This window comes from Megalops cyprinoides, chromosome 21 (genome assembly GCF_013368585.1).
Source record: "Megalops cyprinoides isolate fMegCyp1 chromosome 21, fMegCyp1.pri, whole genome shotgun sequence".
Lineage (NCBI taxonomy): Eukaryota > Metazoa > Chordata > Actinopteri > Elopiformes > Megalopidae > Megalops > Megalops cyprinoides.
Window position 1 is genome coordinate 27281169 of NC_050603.1, and position 20554 is coordinate 27301722.

The following is a 20554-nucleotide window of genomic DNA, read 5'->3' on the forward strand; positions in this document are numbered from 1 at the left end:
AGCAATTAGTGAGGCACCCATCGTACGCCTGAGCACACTCGCTATGCATAGCGATCTCCTTGCGTTTATTTTAGGAACAAAGGGACAGTGGAGGAGCATCAGTTAGCTTCTCCACAGTTTGTTAAAAACTAGATAAACTAAGCTAGCTACCTTCTTGAAACGCAACACAACAAGTTTACACTACGTTAGTTAGCTCGCACTCACCCAGACAACCAATCAAGTGGATTTGTGTGGATTTGAAAATGTAGGGTAGAACGTGACTTTGGTTTTAGCTAATTATGGTGGGCTAAATTATGTATCAGTATTTTTAAATGAAAATATATATATATTTTTTTAATTCAAATTAGACCTTAATCTTCACTGAGGGGGTAGGGTAGTCCATCTGAGGGGGCGACATCGCCTTACGCCCCCCCATGGCGCTGGGCCTGCTGCTGTAGCTCATGAAATAAAGTCCAAATCTTTTGGTACTGTGGGTGATTTTGCTGGCGGTTCCTTCGTCAGGGAGCCAGGGCTGGTCAAAGTTTGGTCGATTCGGTTGAGGGATTCTTTCTGCCTGGAAAACACGTTAAGGTGATTGTCTCACCTTCCTGACATGCTAGTTTAATGTTATCAAAGAGCATACTGTTGACACTGCTGTCTGAGGCTGGTGGCCTATAGCATACTCCAACATTCAGACCTTTTTCATTTTCCCCCAATATATTAATCCATATGTCTTCACTAACACCAAGGGGCTAAATTCCTGGAATTTCCTGAATATTAAGATTATCCTTTACATAGAGAGCTACGCCTCCTCCTCTTCTATTGACTATCTTTTCTTAACAGCTTGTATCCCTCTATGTTGTACTCATCCCCATCCCCTGCACCAAGCCACGTTGAGACGGTGTTTCTCATGGTGAGAAGCCATGAAACTGCAACATCACTTCCTGTGAGATCGTGTTTCACATTAACAGCGATTTACGCATTACTGTCCGTAAAAGTTGAACAAATAAAATGAACGAATGTATCTGTTGATGGCACTGTACCTACAAAGGTCACCAAGATCCCCCTCCATTTCGTTCTGTCTTCAGTAGTAGGTTGTGCCTCATCACAAGTCAGATTCCACACCAGGTGTTTTTAGTCTTTCAGGCTCTCTCTTGTCAGGTGTTGTTCATGTTAAGGCTACTTTTGGAATGTAGTCTTGGTCCATACCATGGCTGGGCCATCACATATGTCAACTTTTGACCTCTTGGATAACACTTTGGCATCCTTTGTTTTTATAGGTCTCCTGTTTGAGATTTTATTAGGCCAGCAGAGTCTCCTGGGACACCCGGTATAAAAGGACTCGTTCCTCCTCATGTCGGTCTTAACACACTGATATTTAACCCATACAGCAGAAGAGATTTCATATTGTTTTGAAGTTGGACCTTGGATCAGAGGCTAATTTTGTGAGTAAAGTAAGAAAACAAAGTTAGCAGTGGTGTTTGTATAAGGCAGGTAGTTTTAATATTTTCACTGCTCCTTTCTGATAGAAAACAAGCAGTATTTTCAATTCTGCATGGAAGTATGATAGAAAATAGCTGACTAGAGCAATGTGTGAATGTATAAGAAGCAGTAGTAAGATGGGTGTATGGCATATTTCCCAACTGAATTTCCAAAGTACACAGACTGCAGAGAAATTGCAAAAGTTATATTAAAAGAATAATTCCATTTTATTTACAAGTGTGATCTAGAGTTGGTGGAAAACAAGAAATATTTTCAAAATACAGTCAATATTATATATAATTTTAGATGAGGTGGCCGTATCTTGGCAGCGCCAGTCCACTGAATAAGAATTATTTTAGTCATCCATCTTTTATAGCCCAAGGCAAAGAAGCACCGGTTCATGTTCAGCCCGTATAGTTGTAGTTTAGGTTGTTATTATTGAAATTCAGTGTTAAGCTTTATCACCTAGTGAAGAAGTATATCGGTTGGGTTTCTAAATGTTTTCTACTTTTCAAACTGCTTAGTCATTGCCATAAATTAAAAAAACAAAATATCAATATTTTTCCTGTTTTGACTGTTGAAAATAAAACACGTTTTATCTTCTATCTTGCTTTCGGTTTAGAAAGTAGAAGTACCAACAAAAAAGTATTGGTGCCTATATAAATAATAATGATAGTATGTATTACTTGGAAATAATTCAGTCGTCTTTGGGAGGTTAAAATGCTGGAACATATAGATGATCCCTAAAAGATGCCATCTGTTTCAAGGTCCCTCCTTTCTTTCCATAAGAAGAGGAGACAGTGGGGCGCCTGGAAACCGGTTTGAACTGAGCAGAGGGGTTGATGCCAATGGTCAGACCGTCAGTGAAACTGTGTTGAACGGGACGAAAACGGGCGGATTTCCGATTTTTGTGCAATCTCTCGGCAATAACGGTGCTGATGTACGGCGCATCAACAAAGGTGTAGTATTCGGGACTCCTGGAAGATTTGCAAGAAAAGAAGAGCTCAGAGAGACGGCGGAGAAGTGGTTTGTTTGAGAATAAACGGGAAGGCAAAGTATGGCTTATGGAGATAGTTTCGTAATCGATAATAACAAAGTTGAACTTCTGCTTACTTCGATGTTTTCCCTGATGGTTTTTGGACTTTTGGGTGTTAACGGACAGTATGGCGACCGAGGGATGTCTATACCAGAACATGGCTTTTGTCAACCGATTTCCATCCCACTTTGTACGGATATTGCTTACAACGAGACCATCATGCCAAATTTATTAGGGCACACTAACCAGGAAGACGCGGGACTTGAAGTGCACCAGTTTTATCCGCTTGTGAAAGTTCAGTGTTCCCCCGATCTTAGGTTTTTCCTGTGCTCCATGTATGCGCCGGTGTGTACTGTGTTGGAGCAAGCTCTCCCTCCTTGCCGCTCACTTTGCGAAAGAGCAAGACAGGGCTGCGAGGCTCTCATGAACAAGTTCGGCTTTCAGTGGCCAGACAGCCTGGCTTGTGAATCTTTCCCAGTTCATGGAGCAGGTGAGCTGTGCGTGGGTCAGAATATGTCGGATAAAGCTTCCTCAGTTAACCCAACTACCGATGTAACCGAATCACCTGGCGATATCAGAAATGCAAAAGGACATTTTAAGTGTCCGACGGCTTTGAAAGTGCCGTCTTACTTGAACTACCGCTTTCTGGGCGAAGATAACTGCGGGGCTCCATGCGAACCTTCGAAATCACATGGAATGATGTACTTTAACAAGGAGGAGCTTAAATTTGCCCAGATATGGATTGGAATCTGGTCTGTTTTGTGCTGTGCTTCTACTTTATTTACAGTTTTGACTTACCTAGTGGACATGAAGAGATTCAGCTACCCAGAGCGCCCCATTATTTTCCTTTCTGGTTGTTACACAATGGTGTCTATAGCCTATATTGCAGGCTTTTTGTTAGAGGACAAGGTGGTTTGTAATGAGAAGTTTGACAGTGACATAAGAACAGTTGTCCAGGGCACCAAAAAAGAAGGTTGCACCATATTGTTCATGATGCTTTATTTCTTCAGCATGGCGAGTTCCATTTGGTGGGTTATCCTGGCTCTGACATGGTTTCTGTCAGCGGGAATGAAATGGGGGCACGAAGCCATAGAGGCCAACTCGCAATATTTCCATCTGGCAGCATGGGCTGTGCCAGCCATTAAAACCATCACTGTTCTGGCAGTGGGGCAGGTGGACGGAGACATCCTGAGTGGAGTGTGTTTTGTGGGTCTGAACAGCGTGGATGCTCTCCGTGGATTTGTCCTGGTGCCCCTCTTTGTCTACCTGTTCATCGGCACCTCATTCCTCCTGGCCGGATTTGTTTCACTGTTCCGAATCCGAACAATCATGAAACACGATGGCACAAAAACAGAAAAGCTGGAGAAGCTCATGGTAAGAATAGGTGTCTTCGGCGTCCTGTACACTGTCCCGGCTACTATAGTTATTGCATGTTATTTCTATGAGCAGACGTTTAGAGACCAGTGGGAGAAGAGCTGGGTAAGTCAGACCTGTAAGACCTATGCCATTCCCTGCCCAGCCTACCATCACCCACACATGACCCCCGACTTCACAGTCTTCATGATTAAATACCTTATGACTTTGATTGTGGGCATCACCTCGGGATTCTGGATTTGGTCTGGTAAAACGCTCAACTCATGGAGGAAATTTTATACAAGACTGGCAAACAGTAAACGAGGGGAAACGACAGTCTGAAAACGTTTTGTGAACTGAACACTTTTTTTGCGTGAGAGGCTTTTTGATATGTAAATAAGCATTTGAGAGATTTTTGTAAGTACATATTTGTATTAAAAAAATGAAACTTATGTCAAATAATTTCTACATGTATTTTGGACAAAAAAGAAAGGTACTGAATCGTTTTTATCCTTGCAGGACACAGATTTAGTGGCCTGCGAGTTTTGATTGGTTCCTATATATATGTGCATTTGTTTTCTAATCCTGTTTGATGTAATATAACCTTAGGAAGGTGGTGGTGAAAGGTTAGGTTAAAAGGTTAGGTAGGTGAAAGGTGAAAGGTTATTTATATCCAGTAAAGAAAATGCATTTTTCGGTCTTAAATTGTACTTGAATCCATTATTACATTTGTTTTCATTTTGGTTGAAGTTGTATGTGATCATTTAAATCTTAGTGTAGCCAGTTTTTGGCTGTGTATGTCTTACAGGGATTTTCTAATTAAGAATAGGCCTACCACTTGTAAATGTGTTGATCTGTGCATTTGTCATTCCAACTGCAGATAAGTTTCTTAAGATGTTCAAGTACAGTAGATGTCACAAGTTTAAGCGTTATACCGTATACATGTGGTAAATTTCTTTTTGTGCAAATGTGAATACTGGGACTAGAAGCAAAGTGCCTTGGTGTTTTTTGCAAGTCCATTGGGAAAGTAATTAAAACCCAGCTCTGATGTATGAGATGGTGGCCAGTGGTCCAGTTTCTACAGTGCTGGTAGAAAAGATGAAGTATCATCTGTGAGGTCACTAAAAGAAAAATGAAACCTGGCAAGATGAACAAAAATGATCTAATTATCTAAATCAGCATTTCCCAAACCTGTCCTGGAGGACCCCTTGTCCTGCATGCTTTAGATCTCTCCCTGCTCCAACACAGCTGATTTAAATGATCAGTTTGTTATTAAGCAGTTTCAGGAGTTCATAACGAGCTGATCATTTGAATCAGCTGTGTTGGTGCGGGGAGAGATCTAAACCATGCAGAACAAGGGTGTCCTCCAGGAGACGTTTGGGAAACGCTGATCTAAACCATTAATTTTCATGGCATACTTAATTGATAGATTGTCTTCTTACAGAAAACATAAAAACTCATAATTAAAAAGACAATCTTGACGTCTACATACTTTATTAATGACATGTGTAGAAAATGTATTGCATTGGCAGTAAAAAATCAGGTTTTATACTTAATGGTTGTGCTAATGAAAACTTACACCATTATTTTTATGAATGTAATAAATCACAGGAATTTTATCTTGGATTTGGAAACATGTTTTGATACAGAATATTCATTTAGGTCCTCAGACAAATGCAATATGAAATATTACTTGTAACGGTTGTGTTTGAAAAGTTAAGCATGATTCCATGGTGTGTATTACAGGTGCAGCTATAACAGTTTTCAGTAGTATGCGTGTTTGCTGCTAACTTGCTTAGACAGGGAGCAGTTCAAGCCTGTATTGTCATTGTCATTTAGCCTCAGGAAAGCACAGAGCATGAAAGCTTATGGTCATATAACCATAAATCAAATTAATAGGGTCTAAGGTACTGGCTCTGGTTGAATCAAGATGCTGAAGCAAAAAGTGAAAGTTTTTAAAGGTGTTAACAAAATGCTCTTCTCTTTGTAAAGGCTGTGCAAGCTATGACAATAAGTATTACTGCCTTAAATGTATCCTTTGCTTTGATGTTAATCTTATTGAGTGTAGCATCCTCCACAATTGAAATGTCAAAACAAATATTGAATCACTTCACTGGTCACAAGAATAGTCAATTATTTAAAGCTCACATTATTTGTAAACGACTGACTTATTTCCTTCAGATAAGGCTGTGTTTTGACGGCAGAGAGAATGGCATTCATACGTAATTTTGAGGAAGCACAGGTTGCCCTGATCTCATAACCTTTTTTCAACTGATCAAAGCTTGAGACTTTGTTAACCTCCTAATTGGTGGATCTGTGCAGTGACAAACTCTGACTGAAATGAACTAATCAAAAGGCTTTGCTCTCAAGAGCAAAACACTGATTTGTTGAAGTCATTGGTAGTCATTGCTAGCTCCTCCTAATTTGGGTTTCAGAAAGCCTTGCTTGGCCAGTGATGGTTTTGTTCTTGCATGCCTCTGAGAATTCTTGTCTGAAAAATATTTTTGTCTTTGTTAAAATGTATATTTTACACATTCAATTTATGTTTGTTTTTCCCTAGAATGCATTTTTTCTTCTTATATATCCTTTTTATTTATAGAAGATCACGTGCATACAGATAACAATGGTAAGTATTCCAACCAAATTTACACCACAGTATATTTTGCAAAGCTGCCTAGCAAAGTTTTTTTTCCCTCTTAAATGGACACCATTGATAACACGACTATATTCTAAATCCAGATTGCAAATTATGGGACATAAAAAGGATTTGTCGGTTAGTTTTTGTTTCCCATTTTCTCACAATTTGTTCTTGGTTTGGGATATCTGGAAATGTTTAAGGAAGGTAGTATTAGTATATACATCATTTTTCTAATATATTGTCCAGACTTTGCTTCTATCATAAAGTCCTTTGAATTGTGTATTGTGGTTGCTGATGATAATCCCAAAGATCAACAATTAGACATTTTAAAGCATAGTTTGGATTATATCTCCTTTTGATTCTTTGTATTCATAAATCATTTTACACCAAAGTAAATGTGCATTCATACTTAATGTTCAGTTATAATGAGATGGTCAGTGGATTCAGTAAGTACATTGAAAATGCATAAAATGTCTCATTCTATGTTTTAGAGTAGATCCTGTGTTTGACAGGTTTTCTTGTAAAGCCTTTAAAATAATTCAAGTATTTGACTTCACATTTGTTCATCAAATAAATAGTGATATTACGGCCAAAAGCTTGTCATAGCATCTTTAGAAATATTTCAACATTTAATTATGTCAATATGAGTGTTCCATAGCATGTGCTTGAACCACAAATGACAGTGACAACATGATTGTAGTGATTTTTTTGTAGAAGCGAAACAAGCAAATGTTCAACCCGTGAAAATATGGTGTGCACTATTACATGGCTTTGCTATGATGCATGATATGCATCCAGCATTTGCTCTAAGAAATATCAGCTTTTTTATATCAGCTCTTCAAAGACCTTTTGCACATGTTGTACACACAGTGAGTTGGCTTGTTAAACTATATTCCAGATTACAATGAGCAATCTGTCCCAGATTAAATGTTTTTCTTGGTAAAATGCACTTATATTGAATAATCATGGTACAGGTAAATCTACTTGTGTGGCTGTTTTTGTTCTTTTTTTATCAATATACAGTACATGCCATGCGATACATGCCATGCATATTCTGCTGTATAACATTTAAGATTTACAAGACTCATTATGTTTTACGCACTGTATATTGCTGTGTCTTACTACATACATGTTTCACCATTCTTAAGTACTGTTAAGGATTTATTAGGAAATTCTTTCCTACTCTATTTGTCCACCCAGTGCCAGCCAGAAGCAGATGGGCTCCCCCTCTGACCCGGGTTCTGCTCAAGGTTTCTTCGTAGTCAGGGAGTTTTTCCTTGCCATTGTCGCCTTTGGCTTGGTCTGAGGGGGTTTCAGGCCTGGGTACCGATGTAAAGCTGCTTTGTGACAACTCATGTTGTAAAAAGCACTATATGAATAAACTAAATAGAATTGAATTGAATACAGTACCAGTCAAAGGTTTGGACACACCTTATTTTTTACCATTTTCCACCTTTTAGAATAATAGTAGAGACAATAAAACAATGAAAAAACACAAACAGAATTATGCAGTGACCAAAAAGTGTTATAAACAAAAAGTGTTATAAACAAATCAAAAAGACTTATGCATGCATAAGTCTTTAGATCAAAATGTCTTTGAATGCATGTTTCCCATCATCTTAATTGGATGTGTCCAAACTTTTGACTGGTACTGTAGGTCTCTTCCAAGACCCAGGTAAATTGCCATGGAAGCTTACCCAGTTATCTTTTTGAATCTCTGGACAAATCAGAGATGCACTTCACAGAAGAAGAAGGAAACAGCCTCCCATTAGATCCAGTTGGTGCATTTGAAGATCGTAGCTGCCAAGGGAGATGCAGATTTAGGTTTAGGCCCACACATGCCAAGTCCTATAAAAAAAAAAAAAAAAAAAAACAGGAGAATGCTGGGTATGGATGCTCCACAGGAGCCGTGCAAGTTAAATTTAATTAATTATGAGAGAAGCAGTGGCAGCCACAGTGTTACAAACACGAGACAGTGAAGCTAGTTTCATTAGTAGCAGATTCATTTGTTTAACTGTAGTAGCTGTGATGGTGTGTGGTGTCTCACATAAAATCATTTAAATTCTAATAAGGATTTTTTTTTTTACTTAGAAAAAAAAATGATTTTTTGTTTGTTTGTTTGTTTTTTAAGAAATGATCTCTTGAAGTAAGATAGATGCAGTCAGTTCAAAGGAACCAACTGCTAGTAGGTCATTTTTATTTTAAGTTTTAAGTTATATTTAAGTAACTTAAATATTTAAGTTGCATGCCTGTTAATCAGAATCAAAATCAGTTGTGCTAAACAGTAAATAAGAAAGGTCTCTCCTGCAGGAGCTCATGGACCCCTCTGTATGGGAGAGCCAGCAGTAGTCATACTGCCCCTTGTGTGGGAGGACTAACAGCAGTCATACTGTTCTCTATGTGTGGGAGGATTAAAGGCATCATACTGCCCAATCTTTCAGTATGGGTTTATTAAGGTTCTTCCTGAAATTCATAATTCAATTATTATGCAGAAGTATGGAACCACTGGATTTCAGAGAATAGATTTTAATTGGATTGTAATAGTCAAAACAGTCTCAGTAAACATGTAGTAAAAACAAATAAATTAAAGATAGCAAAGCTCTATTCAGAAGTGTCATTGACAAATGTTCACCAGTGGAGCTGTTTTTTCATGTGGTTGTTTAAAATATATTCCATAAGTGAATAATGAGAATCAGAATCCTAATAAAGGTGATTTAGCAACAATGTCTAACAGGCCTGGACAAGCTTTCTATTCAAAGGAAATCTGATGGGACTTTCCAATGCTCTTCTTGAATTCCCTCACGATTTTGAGGTTGCAAAGAACTACCAGTGTCTGTTGCTATTGAAATTAGTGCAATATATTTGAAGAGCAATGGTCTGTTTGTAAGACATTCCAAACCCTGGTTTTCTGCCTTTACACACACTCGCAGAATGGTTTGATTTTGCCTTTACTACAGAACAGACATGGACAGTAACTGAATTGTGGTCATGTCCTTTTATCTCTTATTTTTTTCTTCAAAGGGTGTTTGAATGCTGGCTTTCCAAAAGGTCTATGAATACTAGGCTGAGGAATGTTAGCATGCTGCATTCTGGTCCATGCTGCTGTGCTTCACTACTGTGCTGGAATTTATTGGCTCACAAAGGCACAAGTAAACAAGAATAGTGAGAATGTGCTGCAGTTCAAGGAAGCACAGCAGGGTCTCTGTCAAGTCAGATGGTATTACACAGTTTGCAAGCAGTGTATCATTTATCCTATTGCTATATCAGCCATCCTCCTCCTTACACTATCAAAGGTTATACTGTCATTTGGAGTAGGGATAGGCTCCTATAAATCCATATAAAATCCAGAGTAACTCAGGAATGTTTAAAAAAAAAGTCATGAAGACTGCAAATGATAGTTTGCATGTATGAACCAGAGGTCAGTTACTGCACACACATACTAATGTAGTGCAAGCTGATTTCCAACTTCATGGCATGATAGACTCTCTCAACACAAAAATCCTGATTGACATATCAAGCGCATGATCAATGACCTTTTCTGACCAACGGCCACTAATTAGCTCACAATGCTACATATGTTATGCAATCCTTGGAATGTGTATCAGAATTGTCTATGTTAACAGTTATTAAGCCACTGTGTAGCTTGCCATCTGAGTCAAGCTGCTTGGGTATGTTATATCCAAAATTTAAGTATTTAAGGGTTTTCCTGCATACATGCATATTTACATTTGAATGTACATTTTAATTATGCATGTCTTTAAAATGTCCAGAGGTGAGCATTGTGGGGCAGCATTTCCTGCAGGAATAACATTAATTACATTCCATCTTTAGCATATTGTGTATGCAAAATATTAGCAAGTGATGCTAATGTGCTGTTTCTTCCTGCAGTTAATATTAGATGTGCAGCACAAAATGATCATCTTATAGAACTGACTTAGCCTCCATACAGCTTGCACACATTCTAATATTAGACACTGCTTTTCAAACTAAAATAACACAAGCACAAGTACAAATGAATGCAAATATTGTGTGAAGCTTGTGTGAATCCTGCTGTTTCCATTTTTAAACTACTGTAGTTGTGCAACTTTTTTTAAATGGTTCAGTACTTGCTCAGCCTTCCTTTACTGTCACGGGCAGGGTGACAGGGGGCTTCTCATGGGTGCTGACACTTCCGGTGGGCCTAGAGTGGAAGTGATTGTGAAGCTGTGTAGGAATGCTGGCAGTCCTGTGGCCTGGGTAGCGAGGGGGGTCAGTGTGATGGATTGTAATTTAATGACGACTGGAGCTGTCTGTGCATAACAAGCTGTCTAGACACACCTGCAGCACGCCTCGATCAGCATAAGAACAGCTTGTGAATACATAGCAGGTACATCCACGCTAAGGGCCAGTCAAAGTGATATCCCACTGAGCAAAGCCTAAAATATTAATCCTGCTCTGCCTAGGTAAGGGTTCAAGGGTTTTTTATTCCTTGTTTCTTTAAACTTCACACTGCTGTTGCCCGAAACCTTGAATGTTAAAAAAAAGAAACTGTACTAATTCTTTTGGTGTTCAAATTGGGTCATTTTTGAGAATGTTCACTGAATAACAAGTAACAGTTTTATGTCAGCCGTGATCAGTTGTGATACTTATGGTTTACTTTGCATTTTGAAAAGTCTTAAAAAGTTAATCTGTAATGAATATAAATGCGTTTTATCAATAATGCTGCAAGAGCAAACCAAAAGCCATATACCATTCATAACATGAAAAAATGGATGTCATTGTGTAATATCTGCAATTCATAACATTTGAAAAATCAAAAATTTCATGCTTTGCTTACATCATAGTAATGAATTTAATTATTTTCATGATGCGGCCAAAAGAGGTAACCAGTTATTATGAATTATTTGTAAATGTAAGACAGTATACGTCCCAAAGCTTTTGCTTCCAAACCTTCAAACCCACTGTTTCTAAAGTGGGTGTAACAAACTACTGGGCTCATCATGACCTTAAATACCAATCTCCACATATACTGGTGCTGCCTATGACAACACAGATCCCCACACAAACTGGTGCTGGCCATGACCTTAAACAGTGTTAGTCAATTCCCAGATGATCAAAATAAGTTTTATTCCGACAAACAAGCAGACCCGATGTTTTTAGTGAAAGACAGGAAGTTTTATTTGCACAGCCAGCCATGGGAACATCAGCATGGAGCAGAAGTTCAACAAGTATAGAATTTAGTTCTTTTTTATATAGTTACAGTAGGTACATTTAGATATGAGTATGATATAGATATTTTTGATTGGTTTTGTGGAGCTGTGCACTGCTGAACAGCTCCCTCTCTAATTGGTTCTCTCCTGAACCTTGTAACCTAATTGGCTCCATGGGGTTCAAACTTAGAAAGTGACCCATATATGGTCATGGGGAACCCAGTGTTCCGCAGACTGTTACCATCAAGAGGCGCCTTTTGGCTCTGGTCGGATGTAGCGGCATCACTTTGTATTCTAATACACATCGCTTGTCTCTAGCGTTTGTATTCTAATACACATCACTTGTCTCTGGATCAAATGCTGTACCGTTCCACAGAACTGTCTCCTAACAACACCGATTCACACAGCCTGGTGCTGACCATGACCTTTAACACAGATAAACACACAGACTGGTTCTGACCATGACCTTAAACACCAGTCTACACTGAGTCTCACTCTAAGAAATCCAGCTGGGCTATTAATAATGTTGATTAATCTTGAATGGTCTAATTTGCACTCATCTGTATATTTCAGACTGTGTCCTCAATTGCATTTTAGATTAAACCCTGGATTTTTAACTATATACAGAGCCATAAGTAGAGTTATAAGGTCCTCTTTACTGCAATCCTGTACATGCTGTTATCATGATTCTATCCCCCATAAGCAGACTGTGGTGTCTGACTTGTGTCCTGTAGAAGACTATATCCTCCAGAAGGGGACTGAGGTGCAGATCTGCCACAGGGTGCTCTCAAAAGGAGCATACTTGTACCACAGCCAGACAGTCTCATTTATACTCCATTACAGGTTAAGATAGTACCCAGGAATATGCTGAATACCCCCCAAATCCCTGAAAGAATCTCATGAATTATATATTCACATTCCCTTTGTTTAAACTCTAATTTAGTGAACAAAAACTAAATAAAGTATGCTATTTGCATACCATGCCTAACTTTTAGGGCTTGCATATAAAGAACAGTACATGTGTCTCACATGGATGAAGACATGCTTGAGCACAAGTTCCATGTTAAAGACTAGCTCCAAATCATTTTTGGCCAAATTTACACTACCATTTAATTCCCTTAAATGCATAACAAACTTGCAGGGTCACTTGTCTCCCAGTGGCCTGTCATACATTACTTGCACATAATTCAACTGTAAACCCCATCGGAAACAAATAAGTATTTGTGGTTTTGTCTCCACAAAGCCTGACAGTGTTGGCCGTGTGCAGTCAGTCATGTGGTAGACATGTTATGTAAACACGAAGACTGATAGCTGCAGCCAGAGCGGGTGCCAGCGGAAAATGAATCGGGGGGCAACTGAAATGCAGTAAGGGGGCGGTGACTTAACCCAAAAAATTACGCATGCTGCGCACAGCCATACGATAGTTTAACAAGTGCATTATTACACCACACACACACACTCACAGATCAACAAACACGTACCATCCACACACCATCGCATGATAGCGACTCTGAGCTTGATTTCAACAGAGCCAACAATGTTTACCGATTTAAAGCAAGTGAGCGCTTAAAGCAACAACCACCAGGTCAAGTCACCCATACAACGCTCTGGAGAAGCCTCTGCTAATAGACACATTCAACTGGAAATTGAGAATCAGTTTCTACTGAAGAACAGAATCTAACACAGGCAGTGCCATGTAGTAGGCACATCTTGTCCTGTAGGCTGGCTATTATAAAACTAACAAAACTGTTAGTGACATAAACAATAGGCTAACACAACAGGCCTACCCAACAAATATAAGTAGTCCATCTGAGGGGACGACACCCCCTTACGCCCCCCCCCCCCCCGTGGCGCCGGGCCTGGCTGCAGCTGTGAAAGAAAAGTAATTTGTTGTTTTTAATTTTGATGTATTTGCCAAGTTGGTATTACAGAAATGACCACATGATGTGGCAAGAAATAAATTCTGGTCTTTATTATATTTCATGAAAGCTGACCTCTTTGTTTTCTATACCAACAATGTCCATACACAAACAAGCTATAAGACTTAGAGTTTTTCCCCAGGTTGTACAATACTCATCTAAAAAGCTGTGTGATGACCAAAGGGACAGTAAGATCTCTCATTTTAAGTCTCACTTCAGTCTCTTGTTCATTCTTTTACTTTAAAAAAAAATCTGTGAAAATTGTACATATGCAGGAGGCTCTATTCCTGCTCTACAATTGGGCCTGCTTCTTATAGCTGTGTGTACATTATCTTGTTTTGAATGAGGAACCACTGCACTGCAACTCAAATCATAATCACACATCTCTCTGCCGCAAGGCCAGCTGGTAGCATTCAGTTAGGTTTTTATTCATTTTGTGTGTGCCATGCATATTACATCATTTCCTAGGGTCAGAGAGCTGGATAGCTGAATTAAACACCCCAATTTAAGGGCCTGTCATTTCCTTCTCTTTGCATCCTGCCTTTATATCAACTGCACACTCATGGCTGTCTCTGTGGCTTGGGCCTCTTAAATGAGCAAACTAGGGTTAATGAATGGAGATGCAGTGCCTTTAGACAACCATGACATCACAATGGCAAGTGTCCAGTCCCATTGTATTTTCTCCCTTAGACATGGTGTTATGCCTTTGAATAATTTGACCTTTTAAGCCAACATAATTTTTGACATATAAAGCTTCCCTGCTGATATATTCAATACGTAAGTGCACTAGTGACAGCCAGACTGAAATGAATGCTGCCAATATAGCCATCTGCACTACAGGCCAAAAGAGGGACAAAGGGACATTCCACCATATTATCAAAATGAACTTGTCCATATTTTCTTCTGTATTGATTACTGACCAGTTAGAGGATATGTTTGACAAAGATGCCAATGAAACTTGTAGTAATTCTTCATGGAGACTGGCAGTGGACTTCTGTGACACCTTGGTCATTTCATATGTTAAGATTCAGCTGAATGCTGTTTGGTTGAAATTGAAATTAGGACATTTCATGGCCTGCACATTTAATTTTATATTGGTCTCAGACTTAGATCATTTCTTGAATAATGGAATTTGATCTGTGTTGTTCTTTGTCTTTGTCTTGAGGAAGCCTTTAAGGGTTTATCCCCTTCACTGTAATGCTTGTTTCTGCTGACAAATACCAGTTTATATTATCTTTTAGACAGAATAAAACAAAAATATCCCTCTATAGTTTATTCTAAACTGTGCTGAATCTTTACTGACTTTCTGTTCACTTCTCACTTTAAATAGTCTCTGTTAACCAGTAGCCAGCCGTGGGCAGGGGTTTCCACTATAGCAAGTTGGCAGATGCATCAGCTGTTGTTAATTCTTAACAACTGTACAACTGTAGCAGAGCTGAAGTGATTAGCTCATGTGAGTCCTGCGTAAAAAGCCTTAGGTAGCGGGTAGCAGGTAGCCGAGCGGTTTCAGTGGCTACGTCACTTCCCCGAGACCTGGTTAAGTAGTGTTGTTGCCGACAGGCTAATGGCAATTTGCGTTTAGTTCAACTGGCAATGACGCTGGCCGTAAGGGGTTGACAGTGAGCAGTGAAAACCTCGGTGCTCGCTCGCCGACCCCCCACCTGTTACACAACAATGGAGTCAGAGTGCACATAAATACAGGAAGTTTTTATTTTCTCACACATTGTTAATCTAAAAACACAAAGATAAATAATTTGTACATAATTAATAATAAAGTTTGTTGTGATTTCGCAGTTAAACTTTCCCTTCAAGTAATGCCACACACTGTCCCACTGGAGCTGTCTAAAATTAACACAACAGATCTGAAGACTAAAAAAAAATATTATTTAAACATTTGAGGAATTTATCTGTTCCCTTTTTTATATTTTAATATGCTTTGACTCTGTGGCCTGAATATTTGCTGCCTTGGTTTTGCCCTCAGCTGAAGATGTCTGTGTAGTGCCACAGGATCTTGGCCAAGGTTTCCAGCCATATGATATCTGAGTCAAGGTCTGGAACACTGCCTCTCAGTGGATGAAGGGAAGAATGGGTCACCTGGATGATGGCATTCTGGACCAAATCTGGCCCTGCTGTGTCTCAGGAATCTGAATGTCATTAGTTCAGAGGATGATAACAGTGTGAACTGTCTGGCATGGTACAATACTTATATTAATCTATAATCTTGAAAATCCACATGAAAAACAAGTCTATTCTTACCAACTAATTTCTGCTGCAGTATGTCTTCTTTACATGAAATTAAACTGTTAGCAAAGGTGACAAGGAGTGAAAACATGCTGGAATGAAGGGTCAGATGCTGCCCCATGTAGGATTAATCACAGTAAACCACTGCATTACCTTTATTCTTCACTTTGTTTCTAGTGCACCTTGAAGGCATCTCACCTGCAAAAGTCAGACACTTGCAGGAAAGGAGTTATTGTGGTGAGAAGTAGTAGAATACACCATGCTGAATGGTCATATTTTATGTGAAATGATCAGTTTTATAAATTAAAGCTGCTACATATTAATATCAAGATGTATAGTTTACACCACAGCATCATACCACCGTAAGATACCGTAAGATTTCTATATTAAAAAGCAGTAGCGTGGGGGGGGGGGGGGGGTTGCCGCTGCCCCAGGCCCACGGTAAGCGCCATAACACAAACACGTGAGGCCACCCCGCAGCTAACCCTGAGTGGGCCCCTTCCCTGCAGCACAGAGCAGTAGAATTTTAACATCTTTCATAGTAGTTTTGTTAAAACATACTGTATGAAAATATTGTGTTGACTCCGGGGTTTTGAGTAAACAGCTGACCTGCAAGACCTAAGAACTGAGCATTGCAGCAGCATTACTGCATTGACAGCATTAGTTTCCATAGTTCAGCTACATCAATTGAACTTTCACAGCTTCTTTACAGTCTCACACAGAAGAGCTGTTTATAAAATGAGGCTATTCACAGAGATGCTTCATCACTGAGGAGACCCGCTCACATCCTGTCCATATCCTGAAATGGAGGGGGACAGGTTTTGGCCAGGAAGAGCTAGAGGGGTGACTCACCGAGGAGCCATTAGGGGAAACCAAGACTCTAAATCACTCGGAACATGCAACGTTGCCAAACATCTGTTTCATAAGCTGTTGTTGCTGGTTTGGAAACTTTTTCAATAATCCAAGTAATTAGAAGTTAAAGAAACTGCTCCATGTGTCAAAACAGCAGCAAACCGCCGAGGCATGGACTCTACAAGACCCCTGAAGGTGTCCTGTGGTATCTGGCACCAAAACATTAGCAGCAGATCCTTCAAATCCTGTAAGTTGCGAGGTGAAGCCGCCGTGGATCGGACTTGTCGGTCCAGCACATCCCACAGATGCTCAATTGGATTGAGATCTGGAGAATGCGGGCGGCAGTGTAGCATAGTGGTTAAGGAGCAGCACTCGTAACCGAAAGGTTGCTGGTTCAATCCCCGCTGGGACACTGCTGCTGTACCCTTGGGCAAGGTACTTAACCCACAATTGCCTCAGTAAATATCCAACTGTATAAATGGATAACATACAGAACTGTACAGAACTGTAACCTATGTAAGTCGCTTTGGATAAAAAGCGTCTGCCAAATGAATAAATGTAAATGTAAACTGGGAGGCCAGAGCAACACCTTGAACACAGGGTGCATTATCCTGCTGAAAGAGGCCACTGCCATCAGAGAGTACCATTTCCATGAAGGGGTGTAGAGTACCATTTCCATGAAGGGGTGTACCTGGTCTGCAATGATGTTTAGGTAGGTGGCACATGTCAAACTGGCAGCAGCAGGGTGCGATGCACTGTGTATTGTGACTCATTCCTCCCGTAACCATCATTAAAATTTTGTGTGACTTGTGCCACAGTAGACCTTCTGTTGGTTCAGACCAGACGGGGTAGCCTTCATTGCCCTTCGATGAGCCTTGGACGCCCAACACCCTGTCGCCGGTTTGTGGTTTGTAGCTGGCTTGTGTCACCTGTGAGTGGTCATTATGTTTTGGCTCAGTGCCACCACATGTTGTCAGATAAGTAGATCAGGATGTAGCCATCAATGAAAAGGCAGCAGTTGGAGAGCTTGTCAGTCTTGTTGAAAGAAAATGGCACCCCACGAAATTACAAGTTTTTCCTGGCATGGAAGGAAAGTCTCTTAACCTATAAGCATGCCCTCATAGCTGCCAGATCCAAATATTTCTCTATCCTTATACAGAAAAATAAGGACAATCCTAGGTATCTGTTTAGCACTATTGCCAGATTAATTAAGAGTCCTGCATCACTTAACCCTAACACGCCAACAATTTATAGTAGCAATGACTTCATTACCTTCTTTGATAGTAAAATCATAAAGATAAGAGACACAATACAAAAATTTTCATTGACTCTTCTGCCTCCTTCCTGGCCAGTCCCATCCCAGACAACATAGGGATGTCTATTAGGCCTGCCTCATGCCTTGACTCTTTTATACCCATAAAATTTAGCGACTTTTTTTCTTTTATCAATTCATCTAAGAACTCAGCTTCCTAAAACAGCGATTACCTGCAATTGGCACACTGTTATTAAGTCTTATCAATGCCTCCTTTACATCTGGACATGTACCTCAGTCCTTCAAAGTAGCAGTTATCAAGCCTATTCTAAAGAAGCCTAAACTAGATCCCATTGACCTGTCAAACTACAGGCCCATCTCAAATCTTCCATTCCTCTCAAAAATTCTGGAAAAAGCGGTATCAAAGCAACTCTGTGCCTTTTTACACTCTAACAACATTTTGGAAGTTTTCCAGTCCGGATTTAGACCTCACCACAGTACGGAAACCGCTCTCCTGAAAGTGCTCAACGACCTTCTACTCTCCTGTGACAATGGCTGTATCTCTCTTCTTGTGCTACTAGACCTAAGTGCAGCCTTTGATACCATCGATGATCGTATCCTCCTAGACCGCCTCGAAAACCTAGTTGGCATAAGCGGACAGACCCTATCTTGGTTTAGGTCTTATCTATCAGAACAATATCAGTTTGTCTCCGTTAACAACGAATCTTCCGCTTGTTCCAGAGTAAGATATGGTAAACCTCAAGGATCCGTGCTTGGGCCTCTGCTCTTCTCGTTATACATGTTGCCTCTAGGCAATATCATCCATAAACATGACATTAGCTTCCACTGTTATGTGGATGACACTCAGTTATACATATCAATCAAACCTGATGTCCCCTTGAATATATCAAATATGGAGGCCTACCTAACAGATGTAAAGAATTGGATGGCCCAAAATTTTCTCCTCCTTAACTCTGACAAAACTGAAATATTGATTGTTGGCCAAAATTCAATCAGAGCAAATTCTCTCATTTTACACTAGACCTTGATGGTGTCTCCCTTGCCTCAAGTGCAGCTATCAAAGACCTTTCAAAGACAGCCTTCTTTCATTTGAGAAATATAGCCAAAATCAGGAAAAATTATATCAATTAATGATGCTGAAAAGCTAATCCACACCTTTGTAACATCCAGATTAGACTACTTAGATTCTTGTCAGGATGTGCAAATGTCTCACTAAAACTCCTTCAGCTGGTACAAAATGCAGCTGCTTGCATCTTAACTTGAACTAAACGCTTTGAGCACATTACGTCAGCTCTAGTATCTCTCCATTGGCTACCCATTAAATACTGCATTGAGTTTAACATACTTCTAGTCACATTTAAGGCTTTATTGGGCTTGCCCCTCCCTATCTTAAGGACCTTCTTCACCCATACCTTCCACAAAGAGCTCTTCATTCCCAAAACGCCGGGCTTCTCATCGTTCCAAGAATGGGCAAAACTACTATAGGCGGTAGAGCCTTTTCCTATTGAGCCCCTCTCCTGTGGAACAGCTTACCCACCGAGGTTCGGGGAGCAGACTCTCTCTCCACCTTTAAGTCTAGGCTTAAAACATATCTATATAGTAAATCCTTCAGCTGAGGGACATGGCCTGGATCACAGAGTCTCTGGTGGACTAAGTGGTCATTGCTGTCACTTTATCATGGCATGATATCTGTGCTGTGATCTGGTGTTGAATGCCTTAGGGTCGCCCTCATGATTACGCCGGTCCCTTGCCTCCTGTCCCCTAGGTATGCTGCCATAATGTTAGCCTGCCGGGGTTTTTTCCTTGTTGCACACTGGCATCTTTTTCCCTGCCCCTCCTCTCCTGCCTCTCTGCTGTACATTCCTGCCATTCTTATCATCCACTAATCAATGTTTTTCAATTTTGTTTTCCTCACCCAGCTCTGCCTGCCTGGAGCTGTAACTCAAGCACCACTTCGGTACCCCCAGCTCAGCTTCTTCGCCGTCACTCCTGTGGAGCCCTCCATGTACCAAGAACTGGACCCTCAAGGACTACATGCCATGCATATTCTGCTGTATAACTTTTAAGATTTAAGATTTACAAGACTCATTATGTTTTATGCACTGTATATTGCTGTGTTTTACTACCTACCTGTTTCACCATTCTTAAGTACTGTTAAGAACTTCTTAGAAAATTCTTTCCTACTCTATTTGTCCACCCAGTGCCAGCCAGAAGCAGATGGGCTCCCCCTCTGACCCGAGTTCTGCTCAAGGTTTCTTCCTATTAGTCAGGGTGTTTTTCCTTGCCACTGTCGCCTTTGGCTTTGGCTTGCTCTGAGGGGGTATCAGGCCTGGATACCGATGTAAAGCTGCTTTGTGACAACTCATGTTGTAAAAAGCGCTATATAAATAAACTGAATTGAACTGAATTAATCCATGCCAGAGGAGAGCTTACAAAACACTAATTACAGGGATGTGAATAATTTGGACTGTCATGTTTTCTGAAATGAAATATATTTTGTGTGAACAGTGACCAATAAGTGTTACATTCTTTAAAAATTTCAAGTGTGAAAAATGATGAAATATATTTTTTGTTATAAGATAGTAAACAAAT

The 20554-nt window shown here is 40.0% G+C and overlaps 1 protein-coding gene across 1 annotated transcript; it reads left to right on the plus strand.

Annotated features, from left to right (window-relative positions):
- Nucleotides 1–2271: 2271 nt before the first annotated feature.
- Nucleotides 2272–4464, plus strand: LOC118768839 (frizzled-1-like). The gene has a single exon (XM_036515789.1). It carries the CDS (start codon nucleotides 2519–2521, stop codon nucleotides 4190–4192), a length of 1674 nt encoding a protein of 557 aa, XP_036371682.1. The 5' UTR covers nucleotides 2272–2518; the 3' UTR covers nucleotides 4193–4464.
- The last annotated feature ends 16090 nt before the right edge of the window (nucleotides 4465–20554 follow it).

What these genes read in the sequence shown, in the direction of transcription:
- LOC118768839 (XM_036515789.1), top strand. Translation starts at nt 2,519, where the DNA reads ATGGCTTATGGAGATAGTTTCGTAATCGATAATAACAAAGTTGAACTT.